The sequence below is a fragment of the Myripristis murdjan genome, chromosome 18 (genome assembly GCF_902150065.1).
Source record: "Myripristis murdjan chromosome 18, fMyrMur1.1, whole genome shotgun sequence".
NCBI classification, from domain to species: domain Eukaryota; kingdom Metazoa; phylum Chordata; class Actinopteri; order Holocentriformes; family Holocentridae; genus Myripristis; species Myripristis murdjan.
The window spans coordinates 12,226,971-12,242,995 of NC_043997.1; the positions used below are offsets into that span (position 1 = coordinate 12,226,971).

The window sequence follows — 16,025 nt, forward strand, 5'->3', positions numbered from 1 at the left end:
GGGTCCATAATAAAAATTCAACGCACTACATTGCAAGAATAATGACTTAAAATATAATCATGTCACAGCTCTCTAATGCAACATACATATTCATGCATCATACCAATAAAACATTTAAATAAAACAAAGAAAAACTGTCTTTGCCACATCATTTGTATATTATTTGTTGATTTTTTTTTTTTTTTTTTTTTTTTTTAAGTCCTCATGAAATGATCTCACAATACTTCCACTACTTGCTGTAAAACAGAGTATTTTAATAATGTCATCTTGGGTGTGAATTAAAATTTCAGCCATTAAATCCTTCACAGATCTCCTCTCACCTCACCTACCTGTCTCCACCTGTCCCTGCAAAGAAAACTGTTTCTCTCCCAAACTGAGATCCTATTGGTTTGCACTGAATGATCCCTCCCTGCACCGTGTCCCGCCCAACATGCTACACAAAATCGAGAAAATAAAAGTTAATTTCACGAGCTCATTAACATACATTCTCCATTCTGCTGGCATATGAAATAAAATGTGTGAATAGTGCGTGCAAACGGTGGAGAGGGATCTAAATAGCACTTTCACATTAAGATAATCACAAAGGCAGCCCACTATCACCTGGAGAATGCATCAAAAATTAAGACTTGATGTTTGTCTCTGCAGGACTTGCAAAAATGTATTCATGCATTTATCTTCTGTTGACTCGAGTTCTGTAGCGAAAGCTTTACTCTAAAAAAAAAAAATCGATAAGATCAGGTCTGCTGCAAATCTCAGTTCCTTTAAATTGAGGCTGTTTCTGTTTGCTGCCTCCTTTCATTAAATCCAATTCGAAGCTTTTGATTAATATCTGACACTGCACTGTAACTTTTACTCTCCTGTTTTATTTATTTATCTTATGCCATTTTAGCTTCTTTATTCTATTTAAATCTATTTCATTGTGTTTAAATGTCTGTTTACTGCCTCGTGTTGCTTTATGTTTTGTGTAAAGCACATTGAATTCCCCTGCTGTTGAAATGTGCCATACAAATAAACTTGCCTTGCCTTTCAAAAGCGAGAGAGGACGTGCCCCGCACCCCTGTCTCTCACGGCCATGCTGCGCGGGTTCAGCCCGGGACAGTCAAAGAATGGAGAGCTATATCAAGAATGTGGGACTCAGAAAGAAGTGTCAGAAGTGTGTGCCCACTCAGGTGGTCTGGATTCGGCAATACACACACAAACACACAAAACAGTTAGAGGAAGGAGGTCATGGTGGAGGCCTGTGTCCTGGGACTTGTGCTGAAAGTCAAACATGAAAGAGCTCTACACTGAAGGCCCCATGTAACCCCCATGACATGTGACCAAGGTCAGGGAGCCACTGGGGCCACGACGGGGCTGTCACCCTCTCTCTCTCTCTCTCTCTCTCTCACACACACACACACACATATTACTCACGATTTGCTGAAATAGTAGCATGGCTATGTTGCGATAAAGGCAAAGGCTCAAGGGGGTTAGAGCTTGGAGCAGGAGGCCAGGGGTGCCCGGACTGTCCTTGACCCTCCACTGGACCTACATTTTAAAAGCAGGGCACGAGAGCGAGCGAGGGGGGAGGAAATCACCAAGAACTCAGCAGATGTGGGTGAATCTGAACCTCTCATCAAGTCAGTAATAGTCGAAAGCACAACATTAACAGCCTGTGCTACAGTATCTGCACCAGGAGACATGTTTTTTCCAAAGCAATGGAGCTGCTACTCATCAAAAATGCACCTTTTTGTTAGGGAAAAAAGACAACGTTCCTATCCTGTGTAGATCTTTGTCAGGTCAAATGATAGGATGTTCTCACTCACATATCATCTCATGTGAAAACTCATCACATGCTGCATACCACCAAGGAAAGAAACAGAAAGGCATAGCATATTTTGCAAGAAAAAAAGTAGCATTGAGCAAAATTTTTCATTTCTAAATGTCTGCTTTGTTCTACTCTTGTGTAAGTGCAGCCCCGTCACACCTGATTCACTCAGGGGTCAAGCAGTCGATAGCTGTGATCTGAGAAGCTCACCGGCGGATTGATCCCTCCGTCCCGCACAGACATAGAGAATATAACTGTTCCGATTGACATCAGCAGGACCGGGGGGTGCAGCCGACCAAGTGCATGCACCCTCGGAGGCTTCGACAATCCAGCAGGGATTGATCTGCTTCAGTCAGGCCAAGTGTGAGCAGCCGGGCCTAATGCACTGTCAATACAAAACACACCAGGGATTTATGGGGGAAGAGCTGCGGGCGCAATATGACAGAGTGGAAGTATCCATTTCTGTCACGCCCGGAGCCGTTCATCTGCCAGGATCTGTCGAAAGCTATTAGAGTGACTCTCATTGGTGCATATGCTATTGGATATGCTTGAACAGGAAGTGTCCCCCCCCAGTTTTATTCAAGAAGTGAAAGGCCTGCACATGAAGGGTTTTTTTTTGTGCCTGCTGGAAAAACAACACGTGCTCGCTGGCTGTCGTGCCACCTCTTGCAGGTTTTCAGGCTTTTGTTCCTCATTCTGACTTTTTTTTTTTTTTTTTTTTTTTTTTTTTTTTTAGCTGAGCACCAGCAGTGAGGCCTCGATCAGCACCAAAAGGCACCTTAAACTCAAGCATGTACTCTATAATGCTATTCTTTAAAAAAAAAATAAATAAAAAATAATAATAATAATAACATTGCAATGTCATGCATGGCTATCTTACCTCTTTAGTGTCTTTATTCTCTTCCCAAAGAAAAAAAGAAAAATAAACTGCTGTAAATCTATAATTAGGCTATCTGAATATGTTGGATTGAACAGTGACAGAAAATCAAATCTATCCATAAATATAATGCTGGAATAAACTTTACAGGGTTTTCTTCCATATATCTCCAAGTTAATTTAAGGATTATATTTATTTTATAGGGACACACACATAAAATTAGATGATCACCAGACGCGCTATGTGTGTGTGCTGCAGCTGGTTACCTGGTGACCACGTTTCCCTGGTAACCACGGAACTCATCAACAAATCCGGAAAAGGGACAAGTAGGAATGGCAAAGTAAGTCATAATTTAACTTTTAAACTATGTATATTTTTTTCTACCCAGATAATTGCTGTGCGTCATTACGGGGATATTAATGCAATATTTATTCGTGAATATTTGAACGCACGTATGTATAACTAGTAAACACATCGCTTACTGTAAGTTAAGTGTGCAATACTTTGACGCTTGCAGCCAGAGCTACAAAATGGATCCAAAACAGATTAAATTAACCTGCCTGTGTTTTATAATTTAGTGCTGAAGACCTGTCTGTTATGTCCAGTGTTTGGCCATCTTTAGGGGTAACTTTTGACACTGTATAGCTCATCCTCTGTACTTTGTCTGTCCTTTTATTTTCCAGTAAAGTTTCCCGAACAGCTGCTCCGGCCGGCGGCTCCAGGTTCCTGGCGGCCGCCGCTGGGGACCCGCAGCAGCTCGGCCTCAGGCTCCAGGCCGGCTCACACCCGCACCTGGACAGAGAGGTGGGTACCTGACAGGTATGGGTGATGGATTATAATATGTTAACATCCCATAGAGAGACTTCCCATCTTATCCTCCTAATTTCACCCCCCACTTCCATAGATCTGACACTATTTGAACCATAGACCCTGTGGTTCCAGTTCATTTCTATAGGCGTTTGTTCTGCAGCAGGATGTAAACCAGCGAAGGCTTAAATAACATTATGGGACTAAACAGCGGCCAGGCGAATAATACAGATGCCCAGTTGCCTTGAAAGATGAATTGCATTAATTAAATATAGTTTTTAAAATGACTGTAATGTGACACAACTACAGCATGCCAGCATATAAAGACACAGTCACAGTTCAGGGTGAGAAGTAACATTCACAAGTTGGCCTATATTTTTGAAGTGCTAGACAGGCGTTAGTGTAATCTATATGCACTTGCATTTATATATTTATTATGTATTTTTAATGTGTATCTCATGCAGTGTTTTTCCTATGCATTATTTTTATGTACTGCGTTCTTTATATGTACTACGTTTTTAACCTTTGCACTTTTATGTGGGCCTCAGGTGCCATTCATCTTTTAATATTCTCTCTGTGTTGTTACTTTTTACTTAAGTATTTCCATTATGTGAGACCTCATACTTTAACTGTGCAACATCTCAGAGGGAGAGATACTTTTTACTCCAGTACATTTATCTGACACTATAAGTTACTAGTGTTTTGTGTTTGTGTTGTGTTTTGTGTCTAGTGTTTACATGAAAAACATCAAATGTAACATATTTTTGGACTAAACAAGTACAACAGTACATGAAGCAGTTAGAACTGCAGCTTTAAAATACCTCTTACAACTTAATGCATCAATAATTTAACACTTCATAATGACTACTTTTACATTTGATGCCTAAATATAGTTTACTGCGGCAACTATTAGAATTTTGCTTAACTAATATTTGAATGTAGGACTTTGCTACTTTTTTCTTTAGTGAGGGGTTTGTGTGCTTTTTAGATCACTGGCAAAAAAAATAAATTAAATAAAAGCAGGATAATGTAGTAGAATGAGACAAAAAAAAAAATCGGTAAAGTGAAGGAATGACTGTATTAGCTTTTCCATCTGGAGAGAGGGGCTGTTTGATGACTGGGCCTTTCCATATGAACAATAAGATATTTATCCTCCCTGGGTGAAAAACATAAATCAATATAACTGACCAGTTTATGTTTGGCTGTATTCTGTTATTTTCTGAAGTGGCTCCGTGGGACAGCAGTTCTGAATTCACAAGAGGAAAGCGATATTGGTTGAGCTTCCTGTTTGTGTGTGTGTTGGCCCTCCAGGGTCTGACAAGCGCTCCACGTGGCTTGCCTCCACGGCCCAGCTGGCCCTGTGTGGAGCTGCTAGTGGAGCGCAGGCTGGTGGAGATCAACAGCAGCGGCCCCCACGGTCGCCGGCCCGTCCACGTGGTCCTCTCCTCCCAGAGTGCACCCAACTCCTCCGCCTGCCTCAGATACCTGCTGGAGCACGGGGCGGACATCAATGTGTAGGGTCTCATTTGTTTTTTATTATCATATATTACACAGTGCAGTAGTGAGATCATGATTACATAAGTTTAAAGCTGCTGCTGTTATGAGTAACGATGATATGATGATGAAGCTGGGAAGGTGGAGAAATGATGGGGCTACGCTTTTGTCGTGTTTTCACAACGAAGCCCCACAGACGCAGGGCAGACGCCGCTGCACCTGGCCGCCTCCGAGGGCCTGCTGGACTGCGTTGAGAGGTGCTGGTGCAGGGCCGGGGGCGGACGTGCTGGCACGGGGACGGGCATGGGACCACCGCTCTGGACCTGGCACGCATCTACTGCCACAGGAAGTGCTAGTAAGAGCTGGAGGGAACAGTCAGACCCTGAAATCAAAATCCAGTTAAGTTTGTGGAACCACAGTTAGCCTAACAGCTTGTACTAGTTCTTAACTTTTATATTTATGCAATGTATAGATAAATATTAGACATTTGGACCCATAGTGCTACAAAACACAAGCTGTTTGTTGAAATCTGATGTTGCTTTTATGTATTTTTGGAGCTGAAAAGATGCTTTAGGATAAAGTGGAAATGGAAGTAGAAACGCAGTGGTGTATTTGATGTTCTTACACATTTCTGTTCAGTTTCAACTTACACTCAGGTGGGTAAATAGAAGATTTAATTTTGGGGTGAATTATTCTTTAACACATACAAGTGTGTTAGTCACTGGTGCAGTAGATGTTATATAGCATGTAGGTTTGTGGAAGAGACGGTAGAGAAATGTGCACTGTGATGCTCGTGTATACAACAAAACAGTTTTTCTCATTTAACATTTTCTTTATGTGTGTGTCTGAGGTATCTGAAGAACTGCATGTGGCAGCAGAAAAGAAGAAAGAAATGGGGAGAGGAAGCAAGTCCAGATGCTCGATCAGGACCTTGTGGAAATGGCCAAACTGAATCACACCAGAAAAACAAGGTTTGTTAGTTGTTGCACTTTGAAAAAATAGTGATTTAGGTGGAGGATCAATGGCAAAAAAGGACATCACACTCACATAGAGTCTAAAGGTTATCAAGGCTATCATTGGGCACACTGATAGATTATGACCTTATTTATGTTTTTTTTTTTTGTTTGTTTTTTTTTAATTTTAGCTGTCTCACAATATAATGACATTGTGCAGAGGGTTTTTGGTGATATCTAAAACAACATACAGTATAAATGCTCCACATGCAAACTGAGTATCCTCCCTCCACTCTGTCCATGTCTGCTTTCAGCCGCTCACAGGGGAGCAGATGGCAGAGTGGGCAAACAAGAAAGGTCTGCCCGTCCTGAAGGAGTTCTCCCCTAAAGTCCTGCTGAGCCAGTACCACACCCAGTGCCTCTTATCAGGGCAGGACGGCTCCGGTCTCAAACATGTAAAGGGCCCAAATAAACCGCAGCCAGGAGGCCCTCCGGAGGACATGAATCTCTCCACCTGTCCCGCTAAGTCTCCTGCAGCCTCAGTCCCCAGGCTCCAGCTAGAGAAACCCCAAACAGATCCAGACCTGAGGGACGTCATCACCCTGTGGAGTAGCAGCAGCGGGGCACCTCAGTACTGCACCAAGTGGGACAGCACGCCCCGGGCCGCCCCCGACCTGCCGCTGGACATCCTTAAGAGGCTGCTGTTTCCCCTAGCCTTTCCTTCCAGGATCGCCTCCCCTTGGCAATTCCAGCCACAGGACATCCTGCAGCTGCCGCACCTCGGACGCCCCCAGGGGCAGAGTGCCTCCCCCTGGACAGAGGTGGCCATGCACCTGGCCGAGGTCCTGGAGCCCGGACACTACTGAGGGTGGACTGCTGCCCTTTGGTGCCAAATCAAACCCCCGAGTCCCTCAGTGCACTGCTGGAGCTTTCACCGGATCTGAAAAGAGTTGATAGTGGGTGCAGGCATACATAATTAAAGATTATTGCTGCTTAGTGACAGGCAAATTAGTGATTTCAGCATTTCATTAAGCCAAGATCGAGTGCTCTCATTTCCATATCAAGTGTTTTAAACGGGTGAAACAAGCTTTGCTTACAGGTGGAAAGTGGAACACTCATGAACGTAAAGGTCAGCCTCTACAGTCAATATTTCTCCTTACTTCTTCTATATGAAATCATTCAAAACATAACATAGAACTATGATTAACACTATTATATTTTAGGAGAAATACATATATTCAAATGTTACATTTATTTGTTGTATTAAATCATTAGATCCTTATTGCAACATTTATTTAATGCAGTTGTGGTTTTGGGCAGTTACTAATAGTATTAATATTATATTAATAGTATTACTTTTTACACATTTGGACTACGCTTATTCCAATTTCACATAACAGTAAAATTACATTACAATGCTGATGCGTAATTTCACATTTTCTCTTGATGGGTGCCATGGTAACAGTGTTTGGTAGTGCGTAGTGTGCGATCAGCAGGAGCAGTGGGATGGCCATAAAAGCAGAGTGATGGCATTTACCTCTACCTGGGAAGTATCTGAGACGCACGTACAACCACAAAAGTGCCAAAAAAATAAAAACGCCGCACATCCAGATGCTGCGACTGCCATCCAAAAAGGGGGGTAAACAGAAGGGTGATGGAAAGGTGGAGAAAACCTCAGTGAACTGGGTCACCTGTCACGATGGAGCCCTGCACTTTCATTGATCCCAACAAGGGAACTGGACTCAGTATCCAGTGTGAGAGCTTGTCAACAGCATGGGTGTGTGCATGTATGACTGTCTGCGAGCTGTGGCCTGTCAGCCGTAGGCATGTGTGTGTGTGTGTGTGTGTTGAGGACTCGCGGTTTTTGTCTTCCTCTTTTACTTCATGAAGCACTTCACACCCCAGTGGGGGGTGAAGTGCACACTAGCCTCAACCTGATGCACCCTCTGTTGACCGAGCCACATGGGATATGGGGACAGCATTAAACAAAGATGAAACCTGGCACACACACACTTGATATTAATGGGAACTGGGGGTGTGTCAACAGGTCGCCATATCCAGTTTCATGCAAATTAATTTTAACCTTGACTGGGCCAGTCTGCAAGACTGAATTTGAATTGAAAATGCCATTTATTTGCCTTTGTCTTTGTTCCCTGGTCCACCAATTGGGGAAAAAATCATTTAAGCCAGTATTTCAACAAAAACTCTTTTATTATCGTATTATACATCTGTGTGCATACCAGCCAACAGTGAATTCCACTCAGTTAATCAGTAAAAGAATTTCAGACTCCATGTAATTGCCTCTTTAGTATTTTTTTTCCTCAAACCACTTCAGCAGCTTTTGTCTCCCAACACCCACAATTATACGAGTCATTGCACAGGTTTCTGTCTTCATAGGTTTTCAATGTACAAAAATCACTTCTTTATTATTCAGACTTATTAAAAACAGTCCAGGAAAGATGAGCGGGTTGCAAAACTATGGCGATGATGATTAATGAACACGGAAATGGCAGAGAGAACAAATTCTCACATAAATCCTTAACGGCCACATAAAAGGAAATGATCCAGAGGCAGGGAGATCCTTTCCTAGCCCATTCAGTTTAGAGGTGTGCTTCTATTTATAACTTACTCCGTCCCAAGTGTCTGCATTAAGCCATTTCACAGTTGTGAGGTGATGCGTGGGGAACTTAGGCCATGACGTTCATGTCACATCTAGCCTCATAGATCGGAAGCTGCTTCCCAATATTATCTGCACAACAGAATCTGCCTGGCTCGCTTGAGGTAGCACCACAGAGGCATTTCTAGGCTTCTCCTCCAGCTGTTACTGCCACTTATACACATTTTACCAGCCAAATTGATGTTTGAAATTGGAGGAAAAAAAAAAATCAGCCTGGACAATTTTCTTCTCAAGTGGCAGGCTGAGCCACAATTTACCAATGTCCTTTCTAGGATCACCTCCCGGACTTTAGGAATCAACCAGAAAATACTTTTATTCTGTCTCACTTAGGCCACTCATCTAAGTCCAATCCATTTCCCCCATCTGAAGAAAAAGACACACTGTTCAAAATCAATACCCGCCAAAGGCTGGTAAACAGAAAAACAGATTACCAAGAGCGATTTTTATCCACTGACATTAATTAATCTGCATTTTTCATGTATATGTGTCCCCCTATCTGTTTACAATGCTAGGTTGTGTACAGAGTCAGGTACTGTGTGCAACATTAAATACAGACACAAGAGCAGATGTCTTAAACAAAAAAAAAAAAAAAAAAAAAAAAGAGAGGGCAAGTGCTGAAGGATGACCCTTACGATTCTAACGATTCTTTTTTTTTTTCTTGTTACTTTCAGATCTTGCACACGCACGCTTTTAATACCAAAGCTTATAAAACAGAGGAGTCCCACCAATGCTGGCGATAAGAAAAAGCTTTTGCGCTACAGACAAGACCCTAGAACGGTCTCTAGTCGATGTTGTCAGTGTTGGCAGTTTATACAGAGAGACAGACAGAGGCAGACAAACGTGTCCTGTGTAAACTCGTCGGCTCATCCAGCAGCAGGAAGCGCTGATCATTGGTCCGTCCCCTCCGTGTGCTCCTCGTCCCCCCTCGTTGCTTTAGTTCCGTCCACAAATGAATTCCACAGTCCTTCCTGGCTTCCCCGCTCGCCGCTGCCCCCCCCCCCCCAGGCTGCACCCCAAGTCCGGCTCCGCTCCCTCCTCAGTACATTTTCTGTCGGCTAGGCAGCACTGCCTCCTTGAGGAAAGAGAACACGAGGAGGATCCCGGACCTCTTCCCCCTCTTGCCCTTTGGTGAAGTATTAGACCCACGTCATCTGAAATAAAGGGAGGGATGATGATGCCGGGTGTTCATTATCCATCACAGAGTTACTACATAAACAACACCCAGCTGTTGTATATCCACACACAGGTCTGCCCTCTCAGTCTTATTGTAGCGATAAAAGCATTTAAGTCATGGACCTGTGTGACTGCAGCATCACTCTGTCCTCTGTTGCTGAAAGACTGCATGTGCAAATGGGCAGTTTTTTTAACTCTACAAAAAAAAAAGCCATGTTTTCAGAGGAGCATGCAATCATTTAACCGGGGTAAAACATAAAAAAACCAGCAAACTGAGGTAGCGTGAGATAACACATTTGGGGATTATGCTAAACCAGGGATGGCGATCTGGCCAAGTATGTTATCAGATAAAATGAATTATATCAGAGTCAATACTAAATATCTCGATACACACACCACACACACAACGCACACAGATTAGATATAAATTCCTGTGTGTCTCCTCACTCATAACCAGGCATGCAACAAGGCCTTGCTCTATTCCTGCCACATGATTTGAGTTTTGTGCGTCAATTATGGAACGAAATTAAGTTGAAATTTATAGACATTTTTGGAAGAATGCTGCTATATTGTCCATGATAACTTGCACATCAGTAGACTTCCAGTGTAGTAAACCACTGGCAGGCATCATGGGAGCTGAATAAATATTGAACCTTCAGAAGTTAAATTGCCAGCAGTGCTCGAAGTTAAAGAAGCTCACCTCCTTGCTGCATCGTGGACGGAAGCACATTCTCCTCCCGCTGAGAGTGACACAAAGAAGGAGAAGGGGATCACCCACAGGCAGATGGTGAAGTACGCCAGCACCTTCGAGAAGGCAGGGGAACAAAAGAGCAGAACTGAAGAGTCGGCTTCGGTAGAAAATCTGTCTTCTCTCATTTCACAGAAAATCATTATGTGACTGACTGCTCTAATTCCGGGCCGTACGTAATACCATAATACGAGATGGAGCTTACCTCAGAGAAAGGATAGTACTCTTCTGCAAAGTACTGGAAGGCCATGTAGTGATTCACCAACCACCACACTACAGAGCAGAGAGCCAGGGAGGAGAAACAGTGGTGGAGAGAAGAACACAGGGAAGGAAAATCACTATTTAAACTACATGTGAATAGCACATAAACAAGGAATGAAACAACTTTGTGAAATTAGTCTACATTCCACACAAGGTTATTCCAACTGACTGAAGAGAAAATGTGAGAAAAAGCATCTTTCCTTTAAGCTCCAGTGGCTATTTTTAAATACCGATGCTGACTGGAGTCACGGATATGCTGTTTTTTAACCTCCTGAACTCTGATTTCCCTGTGAATTTCTCCTTAAGTGGCTTCAAAGTTAGATTTTTTTGACTGTTTTTATTTTAGATTTTCCATTTTGTACAAGAATGTCATGTACATATTCTCCATCTGCTGGCTGCAATGAATTATAGAAGCTAAATCAAGCTTAAATTGAGTGAAAGATTCAAACCCAACATGACACTGTTTTATGGCTGCAGCATTACATCAAAATAGAAAATAACTGGATGTCTTGTGCATCGTTTTATACAGATTTCCCTGCACATCCAGCAGGGACATGTTTGGTATCTTTGGAAACCCTTGGTTCTCCGCTAGAATTTAAAATAAAGTTTTGTGGGTTAGAACAAAAGCTGAGGTGTCCGTGGCGCTTACCACAGGAGAGGATGAAGTTGGGTGAGCTCAGCAGGATGTAAGGGAAGGTCTGCAGGAGGCCGAAGTACACCAGGTTGGTGAAGAGGCCAACTCCCACCATCAACACTGGGAAGCCCTCAAAGAGGTACAGACCTGCCAGCACACCTGTCGAGAACTGGACACATTCACACACAACACACACACACACACACACACACACACACACACACACCCAGGGTGATTCTACAGCTTAGGCACCGCAAACTAGTCTATTAACACACAACAGCACAACTGAATACTGACGCTCAAACCGTTATAGCATCTATACTGTTATTCTCAGTTGTTGAGAAGTAGGGACACAGATTATGAGATTCTTAGATTAACTGAATTTTATTTTTTTTTTTTTAGGCCGATGCCAATATCCAAAACATTCCCACAAGTTACAGCCAATAACAATACTCATTTTTATAAGAATTGTAGTACAAATGCAGGTGCAAAACAACTTTTAAGACTGGACTGTACTTTGTTTTTGTTTTTTTAAACAATAAACCATATTACTTTTCCTCTGTTGCTAAATATTATAGTTGCATTAGGTGACACACTCCTACAAAAAGGTCACAAAAGTTCCTATTTCACAGTGAGCAAATATAATAATACTGGACTTACATTAATAAGGCAATATAATAATACTGGATTTACATTAATATTGCTTTTCACAGCTACCCCAATGAACTGGTCCATCCCTACACCAATCTGGTGACTTGCCTGTTCTTGTCCCAATACAATTCCTAATCCACTGAGCAACATTTGTCAGTTTATTTCTAATGTTATATTTTCTTTTTATTGAGCATCTTATTTGAATAGTTCTTGTCTTGTTCTGAACACAGCTTAGGAGACTAGGTTGTTACTGCACAACTAAATAGTTGTTATAATTACCTAAGGAAGTACAACAGGAAAATAATGTTCTTCTCCATCCTCTTACTCACCAGTATCATGTATTTTATTATTCGACTGGTGGCGACTGTGTATTCTTCTATTAGTTCTGCCAGGTAGTACAGGCCAGCAGCTGGGTGAACACAAACAGAAGCTCATCAACAAACAAATAACAGAAACAGCAGTAAAGCAAAGAACCAGGATGCTTTCTAATCGGGGCTGGAAATTAACACAAGCCACCAGACAAATGCTGAAAATTGTTCACCATGGCTGATAAATGTATCTACTCTGCTTGACACCAACTACAATTTGAAGGCTCAAAATTATTTTACGTAGTTAATTCAAGAGAGGGGCAGATAAATTTTACAGTCCACGAGCTGTAGTGGTTTGAGAATGAAAAAGCCCTTCTTACTACCTGGATTTGGTTGTCCACAGCCTATTAACACACCACAGGCCGTATGACATCAGTTCAATCACATGAGGAAATACAAAAAACACACAACACAGATGAGACCCGCAGTTGCCAAACCCATGTGGAAGGTGTCCCTAAATATGCCCAAGAGAGGAAGCTGCTTTGGTCAGCAGGGTCAAACTAGTCAAAACATGTACGCAAGGGGCAGAGGAAGGTGACGGCTCGCAGTGCAGAGGCTCATGGGAGAGTCTGCTTCATCACGCAAAGGCAATCTGCACTTTCGAAAAAGACAGAGTAGACAGAAAAAGAAACAGAGAGAGGGGAAAAGAGGGGGCAGGGGCAGGGGCAGGGCGGGGGGGGTGTACTGCCTTGCACTTTTGAACCCCATGCTCGACTGCTGGCAGTAATAGACCCTGTAACACATAATGACAGGCACCAAGCAGGCACACAGTCGCCCTAAACTTTGTTCCTCCTCTCAGCACTGGACAGCTTGCCACACTGAAGAACAGTTAAAAAGAAATCATGACAGTTTATTGAAATTAGTGCTGCTTGGCGGATCAAATGCGTGCCGAATTCAGCAGCTGACCCAAAGCAGGAAAAGGCCCGGAGTCAAATCCTGAAGGGTATTTTTCTTTGCTGATACAAAAGGCAGCATTACAAGGACAGACTTTACCAAACAGCATGTAGAGGTGGAGAAAAAAAAATCCATACAGCATACTATTGCGATATTTTGTGTGGATATATGTTGTCGGTACACCAACGCCAGGTATTGATGAAACATTTATGACACCTTTTTATGACAGACTTAATGAGTCTGTCTGGGATGAACAGAATGGAAACTTTATCTTATTCGATAAAACGGAGGCTGTCAAAATTTTCCCTTGGGGACATAATCTGCAGTAGAAAAAAAGGTAATAAATCACAATACTACCACATCATGACATCAGTATGATGATAATATTGCATCATGGACCTCTGGTGATTCCCACCCCTTGTAGTATGCGATCATGTATGGACATACCAAGAAAGAGGCAGGGTATCAGCACATTTTCCCACTCCTGACAGGGTTTGACCTTTCTGCTCAACATGTGCTGACAGTGTCAAACAGGCAGCATCACTCCAAAAATCAAAACTGTTCTTCACAACATTTATTACCCATGAATAAAATGCACCATAAGCGAAGGGACACGTGGATCGCCTACAAAACACACCATGTGCATCAACAGTAAACACATGCCACATGAGCCAGAGCAGGGACTTAGCTCTGGCTCATGTGGCATGGACTCTGGCTGGAGGAGTCACACGTATCCGGGTGTCTGCACCTGCCAGCTGCCACACCTGTGCGCTCGGGCGGGCTACGTGGCCAGGTACCTGACAACGTGCAAGACTGACACTGCACGTCTCAGACCGGGTGGTGCATGTTAGCCAACGAGCCTGGGAACTACACTGTGATCTTACGTACGCAAATAAAAATGCGTAAAAATGCAACCTCACCTGTCAAGAAACACCTCCTCATCCTGCTTTACCGCCTGTGCTGATCAAACCACTCACTTTTGCATTAATTAGTAACTCATCAAAGCTGTATCATATTGCTGATAAGCGAGAATGAGCGCGAAGAGAAATAAAAAATTATCTTTACAAGCAATTTGTCCAGCGAACGTGATTTAGCGTACGTTACTCAAACGTTAGCATGGCTAGCTGTGAGGTCTCGACGGAAAAGCCAACATTTTAACTGTGTATTCCGCTTTATATTGAGCGTATACACTCTAGAAATGTGTGTGGGGAAAAACATGTTTATTGCAGTCAAGAGTTAGGAGTAAAATTCATTTCTCCAACGCCGTAAATATGTTAACCGCTGTTGCTATCTAGTCACATCAATGGCGTATTAGCAAGCAAGCTAGCTAGCTAAGCGTCTTCTTTTTACTACTTTAAGCACTCGTAGCGTACTGACTCTTACAACATACAGGATTATCCCGTATTAGTGCATTTTTATACCAATGCCAAGTTGTAAAATGCTGGTTTAACGTTATTAAGTGATGCAGGATCAGCAGCTGGACCGGCTCCGTTAGCATTACCAAGCTAATGTTAGCCAACACCTGCAGGGACTCTTCAGTGCGTAACTTACCGATTGCTAAGGTGACGAAGGATATCTGGATGACCAGCGACAGCCAGCTCAGGAGATAAATAAACCACATCTCTCTGCATGTGAAACAACACACATGAATATGAAAATATTAAATATAAAAGGACTATTAGCTGCTAACAAGGAGCTAATGGTCAAAGTTCCTCCCCGTGTTTTTTTTTTTTTTTCCTCCTCCAGACGCTGAGGAGAGCAGGACAAGAGCCTCCGTCTCAAGGAGGCCGCGGCCGGTTTTGTTAGAACGCCCCCTCTGGTCGGAGGAGAACTGCAGCGCTGTTTGCAGAGGAGAGTCCAGTCAGCTCAAGACGTAAGACAACACTGTAGGGCGGTGTGTAAGGGCCACTGTGTGTGTGTGTGTGTGTGTGTGTGTGTGTGTGTGTGTGTGTGTGTGTGTGTGTGTGTGTGTGTGTGTGTGTGTGCGTGCATGTGTCGCTGGGGGGTCGGATTAATGGTCAAAAACCCAGAATTTGATAAATTTATAAGAAAAAACTTGGGTATTCTCTGAGAAATTTACAAAAAAAGAAAGAAAAGAAAAGAAAAGAAAAAAAGAAAATTCTGAGATTATAAAATCAAAAATTAGTGTCTTGTTTTCTATTGGTTTCTTAAGCCCAAGTCACAGCAATGTCTCTTCCAAGTCCAGGTGCTGATGATAATATTGTGATTCTGGGCTGAAATCAGCAGGATTTCCTTGTTTCTAAATCAGATTAAAAATTAGAATTTGATATGAGGTCATCAAACTGCAGGTGTCGGCTGATCCAACCTCACAAAGTGAAGCCAAGCGGCTCCTGACAAAAAAGAAAATAAAAGAAAAACTATTTTTCTTGTAAATTTGTGACTTTGTAGTCTAAGATTTTTTTAAAATAGTTTTTCTCATAAATTTGCAAGTTTTCTTCTTGTTTGTTCTTGTACACACACAGATACACACACACATCCTTTTTTCCCCTACAATGGCTCCAATTGTAGGGGAAAGATTTACAGAGCCGGATGAAGAGGGTTAATATTCTGAGAAAAAAAAAAAAACTCAGAATATCCTAGATTAAAGTTGGAAAAACACATGAAGCAAAAACTCAGATATTCCCAGAGATTAAACTGGTAAATTGATGAGGAAAAAACTA

General features: G+C 42.5%; 2 protein-coding genes across 2 annotated transcripts; one reads left to right on the forward strand and one right to left on the reverse strand.

Annotated features, from left to right (window-relative positions):
- Nucleotides 1–3,016: 3,016 nt before the first annotated feature.
- Nucleotides 3,017–6,834, forward strand: ankrd53 (ankyrin repeat domain 53). The gene is given in 8 exon segments (XM_030075722.1): nucleotides 3,017–3,024; nucleotides 3,368–3,492; nucleotides 4,814–4,839; nucleotides 4,842–5,005; nucleotides 5,174–5,279; nucleotides 5,282–5,334; nucleotides 5,836–5,956; nucleotides 6,253–6,834. Coding segments are annotated over 8 exon segments (1,155 nt in total). The 3' UTR covers nucleotides 6,805–6,834.
- Nucleotides 6,835–8,130: 1,296 nt separating this feature from the next.
- tex261 (testis expressed 261) lies at nucleotides 8,131–15,083 on the reverse strand. The gene is given in 8 exon segments (XM_030076672.1): nucleotides 8,131–9,758; nucleotides 9,761–9,766; nucleotides 10,489–10,522; nucleotides 10,524–10,592; nucleotides 10,742–10,809; nucleotides 11,447–11,600; nucleotides 12,412–12,491; nucleotides 14,896–15,083. Coding segments are annotated over 8 exon segments (588 nt in total). The 5' UTR covers nucleotides 14,966–15,083; the 3' UTR covers nucleotides 8,131–9,651.
- Nucleotides 15,084–16,025: the final 942 nt, after the last annotated feature.